This window comes from Mastomys coucha, unplaced genomic scaffold (assembly GCF_008632895.1).
Source record: "Mastomys coucha isolate ucsf_1 unplaced genomic scaffold, UCSF_Mcou_1 pScaffold15, whole genome shotgun sequence".
NCBI classification, from domain to species: Eukaryota; Metazoa; Chordata; class Mammalia; order Rodentia; family Muridae; genus Mastomys; species Mastomys coucha.
This window is the reverse complement of record NW_022196897.1, coordinates 20,718,892-20,742,988: the sequence shown is the minus strand read 5'-3', so window position 1 is coordinate 20,742,988 and position 24,097 is coordinate 20,718,892. Positions and strand designations below refer to the sequence as shown.

Below are 24,097 nucleotides of genomic sequence, written 5' to 3'. Positions count from 1 at the left end.
AAAAGCAGAAAGAGCATCACAGCCCGGCTTTGGGGAGATTCCCATGGCCTGGGCAGCCAGTGCAGCACTAGTGAGGGGATTTTAGGACCCTGAGGCCCGGGCGCGCGCGTGAGGCGGGCGCAGGGGTGGGCGCTCCCGGAGCCCGCATCCCGGAGGGCGGGGTCTCACGCCCGGGCCGCGCCTCTATTGGCGGCAGCGCGCGGGTGACGGTGACGGCAGGCGCGAGGCCCCGCCCCCGCGGCCCCGCCCCTCCCGCGCGCGCCGGCTGCTGCTCAGCCTCGCTCTGGCCCGAGTCGCGCCCCCGCGCGGAGTCCGCGCGTCAGTCGGTCCAGAGCGCGACTGCGGGGCGGCGGGCTGCAGACAGCGGGGCGCGCGGCCCGGGGGAGGCGACGGTGTCGCGGGAGGAGCATCGGAGCCCGGAGACTCGAAGAACGCCATGGCCCCCATTGGCCTCAAGGCGGTGGTCGGAGAGAGTAAGTGGCGTCCGGGTGCTGCCCGGGGGCCGGCGAAACCCGTTATTCAGGCGCCGCCCTCCCGGGAAGGATGCCCCTCTGGCTTCCTGCGGCCAGCAGGCTTCCCTGGCTCAAGCTTCACCCAGATCCCTTCTTCACCTCGGTCCTCTTCACCCCAGACGCCTCCTCGGTCTCTCTCCATCTCCTCTTCATCCCATCCCTCCTCCTCACACCTCGCCTTCGTAAACATCCCGTTTTTCCTTTTTACCTTCATCCCTTCACCTCCATCACGCCATCTCTCTTCCTTCGTCCCATCCCGTCCCATCTCTCCCTCCCCCACCCGCGCCTTTATCCCGTCTAGCCCACCACCCTCCTCTGCAGCATCACCCTTCTGCACCCCAACTCTTCTCCAGACATATTCCTTTCCTACCGTCTCCCTCCCTTGCCTTCTGCATTTCCAGAGCTCTCAATTCCGCTCCCCCTCCCCCTTTTTTCTGTCTCCAATCCCTCCCTCTCTCCCACCCTCCCTCATGAATCGTGACGAACGAAACCTGGCCTGCGTCCTCCTCCCCTCCCTGCCTCCCTCTCCCGGGAGCAGGGCGCTGTCCCCGGCTGCAGAGACCCACCTGGGAGCGGCTGGGCGCGCGCCGCCTGGGCCACTCTTGCCAGCTGGGGAGGGGACACGGGGTTTTCCTGTGGCGCTGCTCCCGCAGGGCTCTCTCCGCCTCCCCTTCCCGGGGCTGGACTTAAAGGGAGGGGTCTTAGCCGCGTCCGAACCCTTAGAAATCCCAAGGCAGAAGGGGAGCACTTTCAGAGTGCTGCGGGAGGAGTGGCCCCAGCCAGCGCCGCAGTCTGCAGTCTCGCTGCTGGTGGGACTCAGCCCTGGGCGTCGCTGCGGGGAAGATATGATTGTTTATGGATTTGCATGAAAGGCACAGCAGACATGTTTAAATTTATTTATTTATTTTTATTTTTTTATAATGGATGGGGAGCGTCGAAGTGAGAGCGGGCTGTAGGTGTTCTCAAATAAAGATGGGTGACCTAGGTAGAAAAATAGTGCCTCTTCAGTATTTTGGCACGTCTTTCCAATGAAACCGTGTGAAGACTGCTGTGGCTTTCGCTATCTCTTTCTAGAGTGAGAGAAAATGAAAGTGCCTTTTTCCTTTAGGAGAGGTGGAAATTTACAGTTTCCCTTCCAGTGATCCTCTTCTATGGTAGCTTCCTCCCCGCACCCCATCCCCCATCAAATGCAGCATAACTGTTGAGCGTCGTCCTAACTGCCTTCCCTTTATTCTTTTGACTGGTATATGGGGATACTCTTTTGGTGGAATCTAACCATGTACAACCTTCCCTGATATATATAGTACATCAGAAGAAATTATTATAAAAACAAAACAAAATCGACATTTTTTTTTAAATGCTCATGCTAACACCCATGCTGTAAAGGTTACTTGAATTGTTTTCTGAGGAGAATCAGTGTTTAAGGTTGCAAGTATCCATAGGGATTTTTCGGTCGTCAACATCTTCATTTTCACCCATGGGAAAGCAATTGAAGCTTGGAGCAGTAAAATGACTTGCTGAAATCACTGTTAATTAATTTTTAAAAATCTAGTGTCCATTTCCTTGTAATTTAAGTAAAAATAACAACCTTGCATTCTACATACATACAGTTTTCTCTATACCCCCTTTTCAAGGGTTAGAGGTGTGGGATGGAATGTCGTATTTCAGGTATTATTTTTGAATAGTACATTTGAAAGATAAAATACTTATTATAGAACCTCCCCCAAGACAGTCTCTACAGTTCCAGCTGCTAACCCAGAAGGCACTATGTAACCTAGACTGGCATTAAATTTATCTTAATCCTCCTGCCTCAGCGTCACAAATGCTGAAGATTATAGGTGTGAGCCACCAACTCCAGCTTATTTTTTGGTAATTTGAGACAAGGTCTCACTTTACAGCCCTGGCTAGCCTGGTACTTGCTACCCAGTGCAGGCTGGCTTTGAATTCATGGTAATCCTCCTGCCTCAGGCTACCAAAATGCTGGAGTTCCAGACTTGCACCACCATACCCAGTTGAGAAGGTGTTTGCATCCTTTTGCCAAGACTCTTAGGTGTCACCATAACCTCTCGCCTTGTCTCTTTTAGAAGTAAGCATCAAAAAAATATATATACCAGTATGCAATATGACCAAAATTTCCTTTGAAACAAAGTGAAACTGTGGTGTACAAAAATAAGCGCAATTTAAAAAAATTGGTGAATGTGTGAACAGGCTTCTATTTCTGTGACAATTGAGTTAGGCATGTGCTTTAGGAAAATACATCACTGAATACTATTTTAATACTACCTTCTAGTTTTTGGTGGGGTTTCTGCCTTGGCTTTTTTTCTCCAAAAAAAATAAAAGTGAAGTGCAGATGCATTTTTTCTTTTTTGCTGTCTTAAGAACTGAGTCTAATATAGCCCAGGTGCACCTAGAGCTGACGAGGGTTAGAATGAGTTAAAATTGATCCTCCAGCTTCTGCCTCTGGGGCCTTCCACTACTGTCTCATTTGAAGCAGTGCTAGGGATTGAACCTGGGGCCTCTAGTATGCTAGGTTAGCACTCTACCCACCGAGCTAAATCTGCAGCTAAAGCTTAGTTTAAAAACCCACTATGCACCAGTTTAAATGTCACCTTCCTTTTGATTTAAGTTAACGTTCCATAGTCACCGTCTTAGTTGGGGTTATTGTAGCTGTAATGAAACACCATGGCCAAAATTAACTTTGGGAGGAAAGGATTTTTCCACATCACAGTTCATCATTGAAGGAAGTCAGGACGGAGGAGCAGGCACCTGGATTCAGAAGCTGATGCAGGTCTGCTCAGCCTGCTTTCTTACAGAGCTCAGGGGTGGTCTTACCCACTTCAATCAGTAATTAAGAAAATGCTCTACAGGCTTGCCTACAGCCCCATTTTACAGAGGCATTTTTTTCCCTCTTTGGTTTGTCGAGACAGGGTTTCTCTGTGTAGCCTTGGCTGTCCTGGAACTCACTCTGTAGACCAGGCTGGCCTCGAACTCAGAAATCCGCCTGCCTCTGCCTCCCAAGTGCTAGGATTAAAGGCATGCGCCACCATGCCCGGCTGCATAAATGTAGTTTTGAACCCCTTACCATCCCCCACGATCTGTGCCGATCTAATTTAGAGCCTTGCACGAGTACAGTACCAGCCTCAGACCCCTTCTGGTTCCTCTGAGCTGAGCTTCATTGGACAGCTCATGGGCTGTAGGTGTAAGAAGAGGATATGGCTTGACGTAGCTACTTACTCTACAGACATTTGTTTAGAGCTTGCTAGGAACTATGGGAGTTTCAAAGCTGAAAGCTGAATAAGACATGGGTCTTCTGTACCAAGCAAGCATGGTGGCATATGCCTTTAATTCCAGTACTTGGTAGACAGAGTTCCAGGACAGCCAGGGATACTTAGTGAGACCCTGTCTTAAAACCAGCGAACCAACCAACAAACCCCTAAAACCAAGACAACAACAAAATGGGACTAGTTCTGCTGTGTGGCAGTTAGTCCTTCAGAAGCTTTCTGGTGCTACCCCAGCACGCTTCAGGACACACTCAGTGTGGTGCACTTGTGTGTGTTGGTCTTGCCCAACTGGTTTGTAAGTTTCTTCCGGGGAGAATAGGGGTCTTGTCCTTGGGTCTGTCCCCAGTGCATGATTCACTGACACAGTTAATGTTAGACAAACAACTAATGAGAAAGAGAACAGGCTCAGCAACTAGAATTATGGGAGGACCCCGTGCCAGCCAGGACTGTGGGTTCTTGTGCCCCTGTGCCAGCTTTTTACTAGGGATAAGCACAGGTCCTCATTTTTGCCCAGCAAGAGCCTGAGTAGTTGAGTATCTCCCTGAATTTAAAGGGTCATGATTTATTCACTTCAGGACTACAGCTTAAATTTTAAGATTAAACTTATTTATTTGTTTGAGTTGGGGGTGTGCCACAGACCTGTGGAGGTGAGAAGGCTTTCAGGAGTCAGCCTTTCCTTTCACCGTGTAGGTCAGACTCAGTTCAAGGTCAGCTGCAATACCTGTATCCACTGAGCCATCTTGCTGACGCAGGGCTATGGCTTTTAACGTTCTTTAAGATTCTGTCTGTCTATCTATCAATCTATCTATCTATCTATCTATCTATCTATCTATCTATCTATCTATGATTTGTTCAAAACAAAGTGTCTTTGTATAGTTCTGGCTGTCTTGAAACTTGAACTCACAGAGATGCACCTGCCTCTGCATCCCGAGTGCTTGGATTAAAGGTGTGCCTGCCACCACTGCCTGGCTAAGATTTATTTTTATTTGTGTGTCTTTTGAGTGTGTAGGTTTAGATAGAATCCTGAAGGGCATGTCAGATCCTGTGGAGCTGGTGTTACAGGTGGCTGTGAGCCATTGGATGTGCATGCTAGGAATCAAATGCAGGCTCTCTGGAAGATCCTGTCTAAACAGACAGACAGATAGGCAGACAAACAAAAACAGATTCCAGATTTTTTCATGCTCTTCCCCATGGATAGTCTCTTCCCGCTCTCAGCTCTTGGCAACTACCAACCTCTTTCCATTCCCTGTAGTTTTGTCTCTTCCAGAATATCATGCCGATGGAATATAGCATATAGCTCTTTTCCTTTTGTTTTTTGAGGCAGGATTTCACTACATAGTCCTGGCTGGCTTGGAGCTCACTGTATGGACCAGGCTGGCCTTGAACACACAGAGATGTACCTGTGTCCTGCCTCCTAGGGCTGTACACTCCTTCACCCAGCTCTTTTTTTCCTTTCTTTTTCTTTTTTTAAAATATAGTGTTTGAAAAATTCTATTTTTTTTTGTGGTTAAATTCTACTCTCTCTTTTTTTTTTTTTTTAAGATTTATTTATTATATGTAAGTATACTGTAGCTGTCTTCAGACACTCCTGAAGAGGGAGTCAGATCTTGTTATGGATGGCTGTGAGCCACCATGTGGTTGCTGGGATTTGAACTCAGGACCTTCAGAAGAGCAGTCAGTGCCCTTAGCCACTGAGCCATCTCTTCAACCCCTTTCTTTCTTTCTTTCTTTCTTTCTTTTTTTTTAAAGATTTATTTATTTATATGTATATGAATACACTGTTGCTGTTTTCAGACATACCAGAAGAGGGCATCAGATCCCATTACAGGTGGTTGTGAGCCACCATGTGGTTGCTGGGAATTGAACTCAGGGCCTCTGGAAGAGCAGTCAGTGCTCTTAACCGCTGAGCCACTTCTCCAGCCCTCACCCAGATCTTAAAATGGGATTTCTGGGCTGGAGAGATGGCTCAGGCGGTAAAGTCCCTGCTGTGCAAGCATGAGGACCTGAATTCAGATTCCCAGCCCCAGGTGAAAGTGCCAGGTGTAATCACATGCATCTGTAACCCTAGCCAGGGTGTGGGTGGAGGAGACAGATGGACCCCTGGAACACACTGGCCAAGCAGTAAAGCAGATCTGAGCCATAGGCACAGAAAGAAACTGTTCTTAAGCCAAGGCAGGTAGTGATAGCAGGAGACACATGCTGCTTTCTGACTTCCATTTGTTTGAACAAACATGTACGTTCATGCACAGGCATACATACAAACACATATATCACATATACACAAAGTATATAAATTTTTTAAAACTTGATTCCTTTCCATCCAGAGCAGTTGTAGTACATGCTGGCTATCTCAGCACCAGACAGGCAGAGGCAGGAGGATTGCAGCAAGTTCTAGGCTACCGAAAACTGCATGAAAAGTTCGAGGCTAGTCAGGACCATGTAGTGAGACCCTTTCTCAGCTCTCCTATCCTTCCTCAAAGTGACTTCTTTTACACAGCATTTTACTCTGTGAGCATGTGTGTGTGTGCGCACACACATACCTTGGCATACATGTAGAAGTTCTGAGTTGGTTCTCACCTTCTACCATGTGGGTCCTGGAACTGAACTTAGGGTCATTGGGCTTAGTGGCGAGCACCTTTACCCACTGAGCCCCTTCTGTGGTTCCTACTTGCTGCCGAGCCTGCAGAACAGCTGCACTGCTGCACTTTCCCTTTAGGTGTCTGAGGGCTGCAGTTCTACATTTGCTTGCCCAGGCTCTCTCACCCCTCCTCTGCCCCTCCCTTCCCACCTTCCTTCCTCTGACAGGTTCTTTGTATTGGTTCCAGGCTAAACTCAGTTCTTAGACTCAAGTATGCCTTCTACCTCATCTCCTTCTCCTCCTTTGAATATTGAATATTTTTAATAAAAACAACTTTCTTGATGTAATAATTGTGATTTTACATCTTTTTAGACATAAAAATGTAAAAATTATTTTGAGTGATCTCATTGTGCCTTCCTTCCCAGTTTATTTTATTCTATTTATTATTATTTTCTTATTTAACTTTGAGACAGGGTCACTGTACAGCTCAGGCTGGCCTGAAATTCACAGTAGTCCTCCTGCCTTGACTTTCTTACTGCTGGTTTACAGGTTTGTGCCACCACACGCTGGCTATGGTGTTTATTTCATTTCTTTTAGTTTCTGTCTTTCTTTTTTTCTTCTCTCTCTCTCGGTTGTTTTGAGAAAGGATTTCTCAGTGTAACTAGCCCTGGCTGTCCTGGACTCAATTTGTAGACCAGGCTGGCCTCAAACTCACAGAGATCCACCTGCTTCTGCCTCTCAAGTGTTGGGATCAAAGGCATGAACCCTATGCCCATTTTGTTTTTTTGGCTTTTTTTTTTTTTTTTTTTTTTTTTTTTTTGGTGTTTATTTCTAGATATAGTTCTGTTTTGAACTGGTTGTCACCTTATAATGATGTGATTTACAAATTTAAGTTGGGGCAAATTTCCCTAAGTAGTAGTTTAGGGCCCAAGTAGCATCCCTATGTCTTCATCAGTTGTGAGAGGACTTGCATCTGCCCTGTACCTAACAAGGACTTATTGTGTTGGCTGTACATTGAAAAGGTTCTCTCTGGCTTTTTTTTTTTTTTTTGGCACACAGCACCTCTGAGGCAAACAAGTGTTTGGCAACTAATGAAGCATTCTTTCTTTAGTGAATTGCCCCGGCCAACTTTTATAGTTACCTCTGGCAATCCAGCAGCTCTAAATTGTGTGCTGTGGTCCTGAGCATGCCCTAGGCTTTGAGGCCAATCAGAGGGATGTAGCTCTTCCTAAGGGTGCTTGGCTAGGGGTTCAGCACTGTGAAGTGCTCTGAGATTGCTAATTCCAGGATGAGTCTTTAGTGTAAGCATTATTTATTTATTTATTTATTTATTTATTTATTTTTGAGACAGGGTTTCTCTGTGTAGCCCTGGCTATTCTGGAACTCATTCTGTAGACCAGGCTGGCCTCAAACTCAGAAATCCACCTGCCTCTGCCTCCCAAGTGCTGGGATGGGATTAAAGGGGTGTGCCACCACTGCCCGGCCAGGCTGTAAGCATCCTTTAATGCCTTTCCTCTGAGTCACTGAAGCTGTTGAGAGCAGGTGTCTTGGCCACTGGTGTCATAGCTGGTATATCCTTCCCCTGTGCCTGTCTGTTGTACACCCCCATGAACTGTCAGTCAGCTTCTCAACAGCCAATCAGATTCTCATCATCACAGCTCAGTGGCTTTGAACAGTTCACAGAAACTTGAAAAAATACTTCAGGAGGCTTTGCTTTAGTCACAGCTTTCCCAGACAACTCGCAAGGATGAGCAAGAAATAGGCTGTACTACAACAAGCCTCTGTGAACTCTACATGACCCTGCATGAGCTGTTCTCATTTAGGGTTGGAAGGGAGCCTGGTTGTGAAGGTACAGGTTCAAATTGGTCTCCAGAAGTCAGTCTTTCTGTAGTGGCCTTTGGAGATGTCAGAAAACTCAAGGGCTATGGAACACACCTGAGTTCACTCAGTGGCCTCCAAGGGATTTCAATGCCTTTGTTCATTCAGCCACCATATAGACTACCTATTGGTACTAGAATCTTTACAGAAAGGTGATGGATGTGGAAATCTGGTCCTCCTGCCTTGGCCTCTACAGTTCTGGGATTATAGGCCCATACCACCAGGCCAGGCTAGATTTGGTTCTTGTGGGGATCCACGTAGCACAGCAGTGACCTTCCCTGGCCGGGACTCTGGATAATGTTGGGAACAAGTGAGAACAAGGAGATCTGTAAAAGGAAAGGCTGTCTGTGTAGAAGGTGGGCTCAGTGGGGTCTGAGTAAGGCCAGCAGAGCAAGCGCTAAGGTTGGCAAGAAAGAGGAATCCAGTGTAGCTTAGCTGGAGAAGGGAAGACAGAGAAGCTGGAGGGTGCTGGACTTCCTTAGCCCTTGTGCTGTTTTAAAGTTCTTCTCACTGTGTTTATGATTGTGATGGAAAGGAGCGGGTAAGTGCCACAGTATGTCTGTGGAGGTTAGAGGACAACCTGTGGGGGCTGGTTTTCTGCTTCAGATCCCAGGCATTGGACCCAGGGCATCATGCTTGGTAGCACACTCCTTTGCCACTGAGTTATCTCTCAGGGCCTTATGTTGTTTTTCAGAAGCCCTGGAGACCCCATGCAGATTTTTAAGTCAGTGGGAGACAGGGTCAGAATAGTTTAAAGTGCTCTGGCTCTCTGTGGAGATTGGGTGGGGGGCAGTAAGTCAGGAACTGAGGTGGTGTCCTGGCTGCGGCAATGTTCAGGAGGCTGGTAACCTAGGTCTGAGACAGAGCAGTGCATGGTGGAAGGAGGCAAGCTGGGAGACGTCTTATGGATACTGACAGGTTATGTCATGGCCATCAGATTCAAGGGATGAGAAGAGAAGGCTGGAATCCAATCCTAGTTTAGAACAGCAAGTCCTAAGGCCGTATTGTTCAACAGGAGGCAAGGGCAAGAGAAACAGCACGTTTGGGGGAACATTACCTTCCTTAGGCACCTAGACACTGTCTCTGAGAATATGCTAAGAGGCAGTGAGCAGGGACAGCAAAGATTAGGAGAAATCATGATGGAGGTACAGGCTGGGGGCCATGAGAGGACAGTCAGTCAGAGGAGAGAATGGGAAATGTGGGAGAACAAGTGAGGGAGACACTGACACTGACTGGCAGGCCCAGTTGGAACAGCCGGGAGGCCTGAGAGTCAGCAGGGAGCCAGAGCTATCCAGGGTGTCTGAACCTTTGCCCTCAATTCCCACTGACCTTGAGCCATCTGCAGTTTTCAGTTCCTGGGCAAGGCTGCACTCTCCAACAAGGAGGCTTTGTAGTCTGGACCCTTGAGGAGCGTTCACCTCTTGGTGCTTCCCACGAATTAGCGTCAGGGGCTGTCTGTGCTGGCTTCATTGTTCGTGGTTGCTTGGAGGAGGATATGTGGAGATATGGAAAGGCGGGGTTTGTGCTGAGTTCACATGGCAGGTATCACACAGATTAGGCTTTGGGAGGCATCTCAGACACCCGCCCCCCCACCTCCAGTCTGGGCTCTTAACCACAGTAGGGACTCAGTCTCTTCTGTCTGTTGAGTGGATCACCTCATCAGGCCATCTTCTGTGTGACTTTCAGGGACAGACAGCACTAGACTGGTGTTTCATGCCAGACAGACTGACAAGGGCAAGTCAGGAGGACTGCAGCAGTAGGACAGAAAGACAGCTCACACTGAGCTCACGTAGTACAGTGTGTGACTTTTCTCAGCCTCATGAGGTTCCTGTGACGGCAGGAGGGACAACACTGCTGTAGGCTGGCAGCCCATGGAGGAAGAACTCCCAGGCATGGTGGCTCTTAGCAGTGAGGAGTGACCCAGCCCTGGCCAGGTCTTCTGTGGTGACTTAGTTTTTAGGGTAGCTAGGAGAGAATTCAGAGACAAGCCCTTCTCAGGAGAAAAATGGAGCTTGGGAGCTGAGCAGGTTGTAATTTTGGGTCACATCACACTCTGGTCTTTAAGCAATAGGCCTCAGAGAGCAAGCCTTTGTAATTACTCAGCAGGGAGGAGTGCTGGCCACACACACACACACACATACACACACACTCACAGACACACACACACACACACTCACAGACACACACACACACACACACACTCACAGACACACACACACACACACACTCACAGACACACACACACGTATTAAATAAGTAAATAAATGTTTAAAGATGACTTGGGGCTAGAGAGATGGCTCAGCAGTTAAGAGCTGACTGCTCTTTCAGAAGTCCTGAGTTCAATTTCCAGCACATTGGGGGTTCACAACCATCTGTACTGGGATCCAATGGATGCTCTCTTCTGGTGTGTCTGAGGACAGGAGAAAGACTCAGACTCCAGGTTCATGTTGTAGTAAAGGTTGCTTACTGCCTTGGGATCTTAAGATGAAGCAGTCATATCTCCCAAGAGTTTCCCAGTGAGCTTTGCTTTAGATATTCTCAGGGTGTTATCCGCTGGGAAGGCGCCCTAAATAGCTTCCATGGCGCCTCCCCTATCTGTGACCAGCCGCTTGGATGTTCCACCTCAGGGTGCTCAGACTTTCTTTTCTTTCCAGTTATCTATCTGGCTTTTGCTGGGTTTTCTAGGAGGATTCCTCAAGTTTATCATTCCATTCTTCTGCTTAAGTTTTTGTTTCTACTGTCATAGTCTATCAAAATTTCAATTCTTTCTTTCTTCCTTCCTTCATTCCTTTCCTTCTTTCTTTCTTCCTTTCTTTCTCTCTTTTTGACTCCCAAGTCTTGTTTCATGAATGCAATGGATGCAGTAATTTTTAGGTCTTTCTCTTCAAACACACACACACACACACACACACACACACACACACACCTGTCTAATCTCAATTCCTCCTTTTTCCTTTTCTTTCTTTCTTTGTTTTTCTTTTTCTTTTCTCTTTTGGTGGTAGTTTTATTTGTTTTAGTGTCTGCTTTCCATGCAGGTATTTTTCCTCAGATGTTCAGCAAACTGTGTTGTCTGCTTATGATTAAGAGTGGGAGACACTGACAGCAGTTGAGAGCTTTCAGCCTGGGTGGGATGTGTTGTTGAGAGATCACAAAATCAGTGTCTTTTCATCTAAGACTCAAAGTCCCCAAGAAATGTCCTTCTGCCCGAGACCACAGTCTACTTATAGGAATTCTGGGAATTTAGTGGATGGCAAAAGTGGTGGTAAGAGGGGGATTCCTCTCCCCCTCCCCAGATATGGATTCTCTATGCAGCCCTGGCAGTCCTGGAACTTGCTCTGTAGACTAGGCTACCTCAAACACCCAAATTTACCCACCTCTGCCTCCCGAGTGCTGGGATCAAAGGTGTGTGCCATCATGTCCAGGAGGAAGAGGATTCTTAAGGAGCTGTGTCTGTCTTCTCTCTAAGATTCAGAGATCTTTATCTCTTTCTCCCCTCTATCCTTTCTCTCCTATCTAGCAGTAGGTTGTGACGCCGAGGGGATAAAGGGCGGGAAAGAGAAGAATTAGCAGAGACAGCAACAGAGGCCTGTGCTCACCATGTACCAGCTCCTCCAGGCGGAGGGGAAGCACAATTGTCCTGGGGTGTTGGAGGTGTGTGATTACCCAGCTGTGGCCAGTGGTGAAAGGTACACAGTCTGCCCATATGCTTTCCTCTTGAGTTCCACAGGCACTGGATGCTGCCAGCTCCGAAAGCCTCTGAGGTTCTGTGTTCAGTTTGCTAGTTTTTACTGCCCTCATTACTAAGTCAGGATGGATGAGCACTTTGTAAAGCAGCTAGTGTGTCTGCTGTAGAAAATCAGAGCACAGACTATACAATGAGACATTAGCTAGGAGAACTGCATCCCAGGAAGGAAGGAGCCCGTCAGACAGGCTGGGCCCCACCACAGCCGCTTCCCAGCAGCAACTTACAGGCTTTGGGCCACTATTTTTTTTTCTCACTGATAAAAAGTAGTCATAAATATTAGTATTTTAGTGCTGGTTATATGGGCAGCAAATAAGGGCTTGGCTACAGGTTAAAAACAAATATTTGTGTCCAGTGTGGTGGCACTTGTCTTTAATCTTGGCACTTGAGAGTCAGAGGCAGATGGGGTTCTGTGAGTTTTGAGGTCAGCCTGGTGTTCGTAGGGAGTTCTAGGCCAGGCTAGCCAGGGCTATAAAGTGAAACCTTGTCCCCTCCTCCCCAAACACACACAGGCACACATACACACACACCCCAAACAAACAAAAAATCCCAAGTATCTGGGATAGCCCAAATCCAGGGATCTCATGATGAACTAGCTTTCTAGACTCCAGCGTAAATCTTTAACAAAATGGTCTTGGGTGTAGAGCCATAACGCAGTCACACAGTGTGGAGACTTCACCAGGCTTGCTCTGCTACCTTCCCACTGCTCAGCTGAAGTCAGGTAGCCAAGACCACCCCAGCACCCAACCTTCACTGCATGCTCCAGCAGAAGAGCCTAGTTATGTCTGGTACTTGGAGACCTATGTACAGTTTATAGAGAGCAGGAGAGAGCTGCCTCCTGTCATTTCAAGTGGAAAAGAACAATAAAATGTGTCCATAGGAACTTTGATAAAACTCTTGTTTTAGGAGGAGCATGGTGGTACACACCTTGAACCCCAGGATTTGGGAGACAGGGGCAGGCAGATCTCTGGGAGTTTAAGGTCAGCCTGAACAACATAGAGAGATCCTCAAAAGCAAAACAAAACAAGTTATTTGGTCTCTTCTCCTGGGTTTTTGGAAACAAGGAGGTTCCAAGCTGGTCCTGAATTCATTCTGTAGCCAAAGATTACTGTGAACGCCTCCTCTTGCTTCCCCTCCCACCAGGAGTAGTTAGCATCTACAGATGTCTTTTTTTTTTTTTTTGGTTTTTTGAGACAGGGTTTCTCTGTGTAGTCCTGGCTGTCTAGGAACTCACTCTGTAGACCAGGCTGGCCTCAAACGCAGAGATCCTCTTGCCTCCACCTCCCAAGTGCTGGGATTAAAGGCGTGCGCCACCACCTCCCGGCTACAGATGTCTTATAGAGAAGGAAGACACACAGCAAAGGCTTATTCAGACAGATTATTCTGAAGAAGGCCAGCAGGGAAAGCAGCCTTAACTGTCCTCAGCTATGAAGGTCATGAGCTAAACGTCCAAAGGAAAGGTAACATGAGATGAATGGGGTGGAGCTGAGGAGGAGTTCCCAGGTGTGGGGGGGATTATGCGGACAGACAGATGGACAGAGGACAGGAAGTAGTAGTGCTAAGCTTTGGACAGACGACTCAGTGGCAGAGATACAGAGGCAGAAGGAGCTCTGTGAACAGAAGTTACTTGGTCTGTGTACTCAGTGGAAGTTAGCATCCGGTCCTTTCTCTGACTTGTCAGCATTCTTCTCTTCCGGGAGCCCCACCTTTTTCCTGTGCTTGATTCTGAGCCCAAACCCCAAATAGGATGTTTCTTTTTTTCCTGATATATATATATATAATCTTTAGAAGATATTTTTAGAATTATTTGTTTTATTTTATGTATATGTGTATTTTGCTTGTATGTCTGTGAACCACATATGTGTGTCTGGTGCCTGCAAAGGTTAGGAGAGGGTTTTGGATCCCCTGGCCATAGAGTTACAGGCAGTTGTGAACAATCCTATGGGAATCAAGCCTGGGTCCTCTGCAAGAGCAGCAAATACTCTTAACTGCTGAACAATGGTCCCACCCCCCTTTTCCTGGTATTTTATTGTAATCAATTTCATGGATTTAGGAAAAGTATTTCTCCTGAAACTGGATCGTTCTGTGTTCTTTTTTTGTTTGTTTGTTTTTTTCGAGACAGGATTTCTCTGTGTAGTCCTGGCTGTCCTGGAACCAGGCTGGCCTCGAACTCAGAAATCCACCTGCCTCTGCCTCCCAAGTGCTGGGACTAAAGGCGTGCGCCACCACCGCCCAGCCCGTTCAGTGTTCTTATCTCTGGTGGGACTAGCTCCCGCCTCTAGAAGCTTTCCTGAGGCCTGTCAGTGTTGATACCTACAGAAGTCTGTATTGAAGGTTCCAGAGGGACTTTCAATCTTGGCTCAGATGGTTGGGTCACCGTAGAGTCTTGGTACTGTTGGAATTTTGGTCAGATTGTTGGTGTTTAATAGCACCCCCTAGCCAGGGTACTCAAAGACTCCAGTCCAGGATTCCATGGAGGTAAATCCAGTCCCTGCAGTGGCCTGGCCTGCCTGCTAGGATCCTGAGATGGAGGAAGTCTCCATTCGGAAGGACTTTCTTCCGAATGTGTTTTCCATCTAATGTTGGTCTCTGGGCGAACACTACACAAGAAATGTAACTGGGAACTGTTAGATGCCAAGTCTACTAATGTGGCTGCTGGCCACTTCTTGGGTCTCCTAGGTTCCCAGACTTACTGCTTATCACAGGGTATGTGCTAAGAGAAACTCAGTGGTTGACAGAGAAATGCATTCCGACTGGAGACCAAATGGGACGTTAGTACATGAGTGTCCCTGCTGGTGTGAAAGAGGGGAACAGTATCTTTTCTTTAGCAAAGACTTCCTATAGACTGTCTTCCTCATCACTTACTCACTGTTCTTCTGTCCTTCCTTCCCTCTTTTTCCTCTTCTTCTTCCACCTCCTCCTTCTCCTTGTCCCCCCACCCCTCTTTCTCTCCGTGATACTAAGAATTGAACCCTGGGTCTTACCAGTGCTTGGTGACTCCCACTGAGCTGTTCTACCTTCATTGAAAAGTTGTGACTTGGAGTAAGTTGCCTGATAGGCCTTGAACTTGAAGTCTTCCTGTCTCAGGCTACTGAGTAACTAGGATTACAGGTGCTCTCCCTCCCACCCCACAACTTCTTGATTTTTTTGGTTCAAAGTATCAAAATAACTAGGGTTTTAAGAAAATGGAAATTTTCCAGGCAGTGGTGGCACATGCCTTTGATCCCAGCACTTGGGAGGCAGAGGCAGGCAGATCTCTGAGTTCGAGGCCAGCCTGGCCTACAAACTGAGTTCCAGGACAGCCAGGACTACACAGAGAAACCCTGTCTCGAAAAACCAAAAAACCAAAAACAACAAAAAAAAGAAAATGGAAATTGTTTTTGTTTGTTTTGTTTTTTGTTTTTGTTTTGCGACTCTTGCCACCTGTGCGAGTTTTTAAGATGTCAGAGCTGTGCCTCAGTCTTTTATCTGAGGCACCTGTGTCTGTTATTATTTTGATGTTGATTATTGCAGCTGGGGCCATGTCTATGCTAAGGGATTGTAGCCTCTAAGGTCCCCAGGGAAGTCCTCTGTGCTGACCAGCCTGAGAGAAGCTAGCTTCTTGACTTTTGGTTTTCAGTCTCAAACAGGGGCAAACACAGGATTTGCCTTGAAAGAGAAAGTGGACTCTGTCCTGCTTCTCGACCCAGCCCCCTTTTGGTCTCTGATGGCAAGCAGTCACAGCCATGCACTGCACGGTACTGGCAGACAGCCTGTGTCATATATGCTATAATCTTGGGCATCTGAATCTTATGTAGAATCTGTAAATAAGCCATCATCAAGCCAGCCTCAAACCCCTGAGCCCCCTACTTTCCTCTAATACCCTACCGCCCCAGAATCAAACTTAAAAGGGCTAGGCAGTAGTGCCTCCGCAGCTTCAGAGAGGGCAGCCTGTTCTCACCCTGTGGTCTCTCTTACATCTGCAAAGTACAATTTAGATATAAATAGTAAATTAAAATCTTAGATAAATGCTGTCTTATAAGGGTAAGTTGGGGGATCTGTCATCTGAGGGCTCTGTGTAATAGTCCTGTGTTAAGAAAAACTGCATTATTTATCTTTTTGTTTTTTTCTAAGTGGGTATAATGCACTTTATTTTTAGACAACCTACATGACAATTTTTTTCTTTAGAACAATGCCACTGCTCCAAGTAAATCATGGTCAAAATTACATGTCAACCCTATTTGTCTAAAATCCTGGTATTGTACGGATGGTAAGCAGCAACCAGTTATGGAGACAAATGATGGAAAATAGGATTACATGAAGAGCTTTCCCGATTTCCCTACCACATAGATGCACACCCCAATTCAATCTGGATGCCACAGAGGCAGGCAGAAAGCTTAGAGAGCTTTTCTTTTGCATCCTAGTACAGACCTGAAGAGCAACCACAGTATTCAAGGGCTATGCAAATCTATCTACCTTTTTTTTTTCTTCCTTCTTTCATTTCTTCCTTTTTCCTTCTTTCCTTCCTTTCTTTCCTTCCTTCTTTCTTTTGTTTTTATTTATTTAAACAGTCTTCTTATATAGACCAGGGTGACATGGAACTCATAAAGATCTTCCTTCCTCTACCTACCTCCTAAGTGCTAGGATCAAAAAGATGTGTATCCCCACACTGGGCTTTGTCTAGGCTGGCCTTGAGCTCATTATGTAAACAAGGATTTTGGATTCTTTCGTGTTTGTTTTTTGAGACAGGGTCTCATTATGTAGCCGTGGCTGACCTCAAACTCACAGAGATCCACTTGTCTCTGCCTCCCCTGTGCCTGGTTGGACTTGGACTTTTAAAAAATGGTTTGTTTGTTTGTTTGTTTGATTTTTCTAGACAGAGTTTTCTTTGTGTATCCCTGGCTGTCCTGAAACTTGCTCTGTAGACCAGACTGGCCTCAAACTCAAAGAGATCTCCCTGCCTCTGCCTCTCAAGTCCTGGAATTAAAGGCATGCACACTACCACCTAGCTGTAATTTCTGTAATTTTTTGTTGTTGTTGTTGTTTTCTTGTTTTTTTTTGAGACAGGGTTTCTCTGTGTAGTCCTGGCTGTCCTGGAACTCACTCTGTAAACCAGGCTGGCCTCAAACTCAGAAAACCACCTGCCTCTCCTAGCTGTAATTTCTTATTTTGAGATTATCATATAATTCCTTCATTTCCTCCTTTCAGCCCCTTTCATGTACCACCCCTTTTCTGCTTTGCTCTCACTCAAATTTATAAACTCTTTTTTTTCATAATGGCTCTGCTACTTTTCATCCACCACAGTAGTGTGCAGGAGTTCTAATGACTTTATCTTCCAGTGCTTGGGTTTAATGTTTCATTTCCCCACATGGACAGTTAGTTCTTTGATTGGAATAAACTGTTTTTTATATGTTCTTTTGTATCTTCATGTATATTTTGTTGTGTAGTTACTAGACAATTTGATTCTCTGAGCCTCACCATTCTACTGTGTAAAGTGAGAGTGATTCTATGTACCCATGGCTGGCTGTGTGCTTTTAAGGACCTGTTCCTGTGTACTGGAACTTGATCTCTAGACCAGGTCAGTTGTTGTTGTTCTGTTTGTTTGTTTTTTAAATTGGAGATTTGAAAAGAATTTTGTGATCTAATTTTATAAAATAGTTGCTGGGTGTGGTGGCACACATCTTCAGTCCTGGCACTCCAGAGGCAGAGGCAGGCAGGTCTCTTGTGAGTTCAAGGCCAGCTTGGTTTACATAGTGAGTTCTAGGACAGCCAGAGCTACATAGTGAGACCCTATCTCAAAATAAAACAAGCCACTGACACTCCCCCCCCCCCCAAAACCCAGAAAAATAAAACAAAAATAGGGTATGTGTTGGAGGTACAGTTTAGTGGTAGAACATAGGTTTGTCATACATAAGATCCTGGATCTGTCGCTGGTACGAAACAACAACCCAGCAAGTGAGTACAGAGAGAAATTCTAAGATGGTGACTGTTCTTACTTGAACATCGCTTCTGTCTCTACGTTTACACAGTACCATAGGCCTCACTGCGTTTGTGTAAGGAAGAGTTTTCCTGATCCGTCTGGTTTGCAGATTTGTGCTTTAGGACAGCCACTGTTTACCTGTATTATCCTTCAAGAATGAAGAAAGTGTCCCAGCAGACCTGTGTTCAAGCTGTGGACTCTGAACTGGGTCTTCTGAACACTGGGCCTGTGTGGGAATGGAGAGTCCCTGGGCTGAGTCACAACATAGAGCACTGCTGGCTCACTCACAGAACTCCACGCCCCTGTGCTTACAGGGTCCTGTGGACATTTCGGCAAATTGTCATGCCATCTCAGATGTCAGATGGGGTGGGAATGAAGATACAAGACAGGAAGAGAGCTGTCATGTTTGAAGGTGACTTGGGCCTGTGGGAGTCCTCATCAAGTCCTTCTACCTTAAAGACCAGGACACATTTTTTTTATGCCTGAAAATGTGTTCTTCAGAGCCACAACCCTAACTACACTCCAGTTCACTAAACTGTGTGTGTGTGTGTGTGTGTCTGGATATCAAAGGACAACGTTGGGTGTTATTTCTCCAGAGGTAACCATCTTGCTTTTTGAGATGATCTCTGACAGATCTTGGGGACAGGGACTTGGGGTCCACCTAAGCCAAGCTGGCTGACCCCCAAGTCCCAGGAATCCTCCTGTCCGCCTTTCCAACACTTGGGTTGCAAGTACATGTATGTATGCCTGCTTTGTGTGTGGAGTATGAGGTTCACACTCACATGCAACCATGCCTGGCTTTGTGTGTGGAGCATGAAGTTCACACTCAGGTCTTCAAGTTTGTATGGCCTGAGGTGGATGGCGGAAACATTTTGGTTGAGTACTTGACTAGCTCTAGAATGTGCTTGGTCTCTCTCCCTATAGAGGAGATCAGCAACGTTGAGGGAACGAGATGGGATTATATGCTAGAAAATAGCCCAGGCCACTTGATTCTCCATGCTAAAATGGGCTCTAATCCATGTTTCCTTTTTGGTATTGGATTAAAGAATGTAGGGCATTGCTAGGATTGGCTGTTAATAATACCCAGGACAAATATATGCTGTGAGAATTTGGGGGATGAGATAAGGCTGTAGGAAGGCTGCAGATGCACCAGTTAGGCATGCCTGTGAACACTTGTGCTGGCTTTGACTTTTTTCATTATATCTCCACATTCCCCAATCTGAATGTCTCTTGAGCAATATCTTTTCACTGCATTTAAATTAATTCTTGGTAGCAAAAGATATATTTAGCCCCCGAGTCTTTGTTAAGTTCAGACAAAGCAGAGGGAGGCCGGACTGTATGTAGCTCAGTGGCAGAGCACACACTTACTTCCCCTACCACATCACAACCCCACCACAGCCATGGACAGGCACACCTATCGTGAGAGAGCATCCTGTCCTGTGAGAATCACGTAGTCAGCTGAGGCTGTTCAGTATTGGGAATTTAGCGGACTTTGACGAAAGCCTAGGACACCTGCACTTTGATGTACAGAAGACCTCAAAGGGATGCAGAGGAGCCCTCCATACAGCAGCTCCAGAGCTCTGTGTTCTGTTTTCTAGTTGGCTTGTTTGTCTGTTTGTACTAGTAGAAGCACAGCGCAACCTTGGGGCATACCAGCAATTAAAGCTAATCGTTTTGTCTCATAAAGGTAACATTTTGCTCTATGTTTTTCCAATTTGCCTGTGCATATATACTTTTAAAAAACAGTTGTTTGTATAACATTAGAGAAAAAAGCGGCTGTGAGTTTCAGTAGAGCAGCAAAGGGCATCAGAGAGGGCTTGGAGGGAGGGAAAGGAAGGGGACATTATGTAATTACATTATAATTTCAAAAATAAGAAAATTAGCCAGGTGGTGGTGGTGCATGCTTTTAATCCCAGCACTTGGGAGGCAGAGGCAGGTGGATCTGTGAATTTGAGGCCAGCATGATCTACAGAGCAAATTCCAGGACAGCCCTGACTCAAAACTTAATTAATTAAAAAGCCCTCAACTCAGGTATTCCCAGTAGAAGGCAAGGAGTTAAGGCACAGAGAGAATAAATAACTTCAAGATCACAAAACAACAACAAAATCCAGGTGTATTTGCATTTGAAACATTGACATTCCATCCTTCAATGAAAAACATAGAATTCTAGTGCCCTAGATGTGACTTTGTGATTTGATTTACTTAATTGAAAAAAATCAGGAAAAAAAAAGTTGTAGGGGCTGAAATGATGGCTGAGTGGGCCTGACATGAATCCCATCCCTAGAACCCTGTAAAGATGGAAGGAGAGCCAGGAATAGAAGACCCCGAAATCACAGCACTCAGGAGGCTGAGGCAGGATCATTGCAAATTTGAGGTCAACCTGGAATACATAGTGAGCCTCAAAAGGTAAAATAAAAATCCAGGTTCCTGGTTTTACCTAAAACTGTGGTCACAAACCCCAAAATAGCTTTTAGAACTGTCCAGAAATGGTAAAATGTGGAAATTCACTTCCGTGATCTCTGGGAAGATACATGGTGTCTATTTTTCTCGAATCTTACACTAACACTTATCCCCCACCCCAGCTGATGACATCATTTCCACTAGCCCATCACAGTGTCCTGTCATCTCAGCCCATTCTACCCTGATCAGGTGGTCTATGCCCCTCCCCTAGAAGGGGAGGCAGGATCCTGATCCACTCTTTCTCTTGGATTTTCTTTTGGTTTTGCCAACACCAAATGTTCTGATATCTCACATCTTTCAGAACAAACAAAACCTTCCTTTGCTTTCTTATCTCTGTTCTGTTGGTTTATGTGTTCTTTGCTATCTTTTAGCAAGTCTTTATGAAAAGGATTGTCAAGGTCATCTCTCTGTCTGTCCTCCCTCTCCCTCTAGTCAGTTCTTGTCTCACTGAGAGCCTGTCAAAGTCAGCCAGGCTCTTGTCTCTGGCATGTAGCTTGGCTGTCCTCTAGACTAGGCTGGCCTCACAGATATCCACCTGCCTCTGCCTCCGAAGTGCTGGGATTAAAGGTGTGAGCCACCACTGCCCATTTATTTTTATTTTATGTGTATGGGTATCTTTCCTGTGTGTATGCCACTGCACCATTTGCATATAGTGACCACAGAGGCCAGAAGAAGCTGTCAGATCCCCCGGGGCCTAGAGCTAGAGTTATGAGTCACTTTCTGGGAGCTGGGAATCAAGCCTCAAGTCCTCTGCAAGAGCAGTGAGTTCTCCTAACTGCTAAGACATTTCTCCAGCCCCCAAAGTTTTAGCTTTTTATTTGATTTTATTTGATTCCCCAGAATTGGAGCTATAGATAGTTGTGAGCCACCATGTAGGTGCTGGGAATGGAGCCCAGGACCTCTAGAAGAGCAGCCAGTGCTCTTAACCAATGAGCTACTTCCCCAGCCCCACAAAATAAAACAAGGCTCCTGGTATTCTCCTACTGACCATGTCTCCTCTCTTGATATCCCTTGAATAATCTCTGCCTCTCTTCCTCTGTTCCTGTCCCAAGTGCTGGGGTTTGTTATGTATTATGTGTCATATCTGCCTGCTTCTTGCCATCTCCATCCACAGCTCATCAGGTTACTTCCCCACCTTCCATGGGTTCACACCACCAATAAAAAGGAGTTCCAATTCCCAGCAACCACATAGTGGCTCACAACCATCTGTAATGGGATCCAGTGCTCTTCTGGTGTGTCTGGAGACAGATATAGTGTATTCATATACATTAAATACATACATACATACATATAAAAAAATAAATCCATCAATGGATAAATCCACTGACAAGCTCCAAATCTGGTGACTGCTTACCTCTGAATTATAGCACAGCAGGGACCAAGCCATCAACCATTGAGCCTGTGGTCTGCCTCCATCCTAAGCCGGTACATACCTCTCCAGCCCCAAGCAGATGTCAAGTGTCTCTTCTTTGTCCTCTACAAGCTTTTTGATTGTCCCTCTCTTCTATCTGGTTTCTGCCTCTTAGTCAGGACCGACTTCCTGGGGATGACCTTGCTCCATCCCTGTTTGTGCTGTGTCCTGGACCCCATGCATACTCTTTTCAAGGCACACAGGAGCCACTTTGGGTGTTGTTTTCAACAAGCGGTTGCTCCCATCATGAGCCCATGAGCCCTCAGGAGCTGGCTGAAGCTGTGTTGCACCTCCAGTGTCTGCTATACTGTGAGTCCCAGCCAGCGCTCATGGAGTGAATGAAGACACCAACATGTGTTTTTGTCATTATTTCCAATATAACTTAATATGCTCAAACACTTTGTGTCCAGTTTTTGACTATACCACAATATAAGTAAATTAAGTGTCTACAGGAAATATTTTTGAGTAAGTGCTGGCATTTAAAATCCTAGGAATCTGGCTGGGACTATAGCTCAGTGATAGAGCACTTGCCTAGTATGTGTGGGGCCCCAAGTTCAATCCCCTAAAAGTACCACAAACAATTAAGTCCCAGGAAGTAGAAGTATTTCTTTCATATTAATCTTATTTTTATATTTTAATTTTTAAGGCAGGTTTACATAAGGCTATTTCATGCAAGTACATAGAGTACTTTAAGCGTATTCTCCCATCCAGGATGCAGTTTTACTAACATAGGAAAATGAGTGTATAAAGCAAAAGAAAAACATGAAATATGATCTCAGCTATATGAAGTTACATAGAAAAACTAGTATAAAATGAACTAAAAGTTAACTAAATACATTTTAGGTTGGCAAGATTACAAATGATTTTTCCTTGTTTCCTTTTTCCGGTACTGGGGATTGAACCCAGGACCTTGTGTTTGCTCTCCCACAGTGTAGCAGACACTGGAGGAGCAACCCAGGCTTCTGCCAGCTCCCAAGGCCTCTCAGGCTCATGATGGGAGCTTTGGAGACAGTTTCCAGTTATTACCTAGGCTGGCTTTGAACTTGCCATCTTTCTACTTCAGCCTCTCGAAGCAAGCATTAGATGTATTTTTAATATTATTTATCTGTGTCTTTGACCTTTTGAATTATTTTATTTTGTGATGCTAGGGCTCAAACCCATGTCTTACACATGCTGGGCAAGCATTCCACCTCCAAGCTACACACCCACCCCTCGATTTTTTTTTTGAGGCAGGCTAGTCTTGAACTTAGCCCACCTTGGCCTAACTGCCTGTTTTGCCTTCCAACTGATAAGGTTCCAGGCAAGTCCCATGAACCACAACTTGCTATTTTTGTTTTTAATAATCAGAAGAAAAGTTCCTAAAAACTTGAGAGCACTTCATGAGAGGCTGGATTATTGATTGTCAGAGGCAAAGTTAAGACCTAGAAGGGCGGGCAAGGACCGGAGAGCTTCGGACACCTGCTGATGGCCTCTGTGAGCCTTCATTTTAGGATAATGTGGGGCCTGGCCTTTCAGAGGGGCAGGTCATATTTCTACAAGGCCTCTGTCTGGGGCCGTTCTTGCTAGGCTGTGGTGTTGTAGAAACTCACAATGTGACAACTGTGGTGAGACCATGGCACAGTGAGCTTGGAAGACCTCAGGCCTCCTGACCCCAGAGTTAGAGGGGGCTTGTGGGTCTGAGGCCTGGTCTGAGCCTTTTATTTACTTACAGCAGTGGTTCTCAAATCTAATATCCTGGGGGGTAGGACTGGGCATGACGACTTACAGCTGTCTCCATAGGAAGGCTGTGAGGTCATTGGCCTCCTTTTCATGCTCTCTGAGCCCTTTCTAAATGGCACCTCATTCCAGACAGACTGGGTTCAGAAGCAGAAGGGACAGACAGCTATCCTCTGTGAAGGCAGGCAGTAGGAGAGCTACAAAGATGTAAGACCCCTGCATTCTCCCTATATGGTTACTGTTCATTCACTAAAATATTATTATGTTGACATACACTGGTTTATTATTATTATAAATGAATCAGTTACTTTTTTCCAGTTTATTTTTATTTGTTTTCAGAATGATATTTCCCTATATTGTCCAGGCTAGCTTTCTACTATGTCTGTGTCTCAGACTGGCCTCAAATTCAGAATTTGCCTATTTCACCCCTGAAGTTTTGGGTTTACAGGTATGTGGCATGCCAGCTCAGCTTTGCTTTTTGGTTTTTTGAGACAGGGTTTCTTTGTGTAGCCCTGGCTATCCTGGAACTCACTTTGTAGACCAGGCTGGCCTTGAACTCA

The 24,097-nt window shown here is 46.0% G+C and overlaps 1 protein-coding gene and 1 non-coding gene across 3 annotated transcripts in view; one reads left to right on the top strand and one right to left on the bottom strand.

Annotated features, from left to right (window-relative positions):
- The first annotated feature begins 296 nt into the window (after window positions 1-296).
- Stxbp1 (syntaxin binding protein 1) overlaps window positions 297-24,097 on the top strand; it is a 61,087-nt gene continuing 37,286 nt past the window's right edge. Inside the window, exon 1 of one of the 2 annotated variants that reach the window (XM_031369872.1) lies at window positions 297-473. In XM_031369872.1, coding sequence (XP_031225732.1) covers window positions 437-473 — 37 coding nt within the window. In that variant the 5' untranslated portion in view covers window positions 297-436. The remainder of the gene's footprint in view (window positions 474-24,097) is intronic. The other variant, XM_031369873.1, reaches the window with a different exon arrangement.
- LOC116092717 lies at window positions 16,319-16,436 on the bottom strand. Its single transcript, XR_004119440.1, has one exon. It is a non-coding gene; the product is annotated as a small nucleolar RNA SNORA31 (small nucleolar RNA).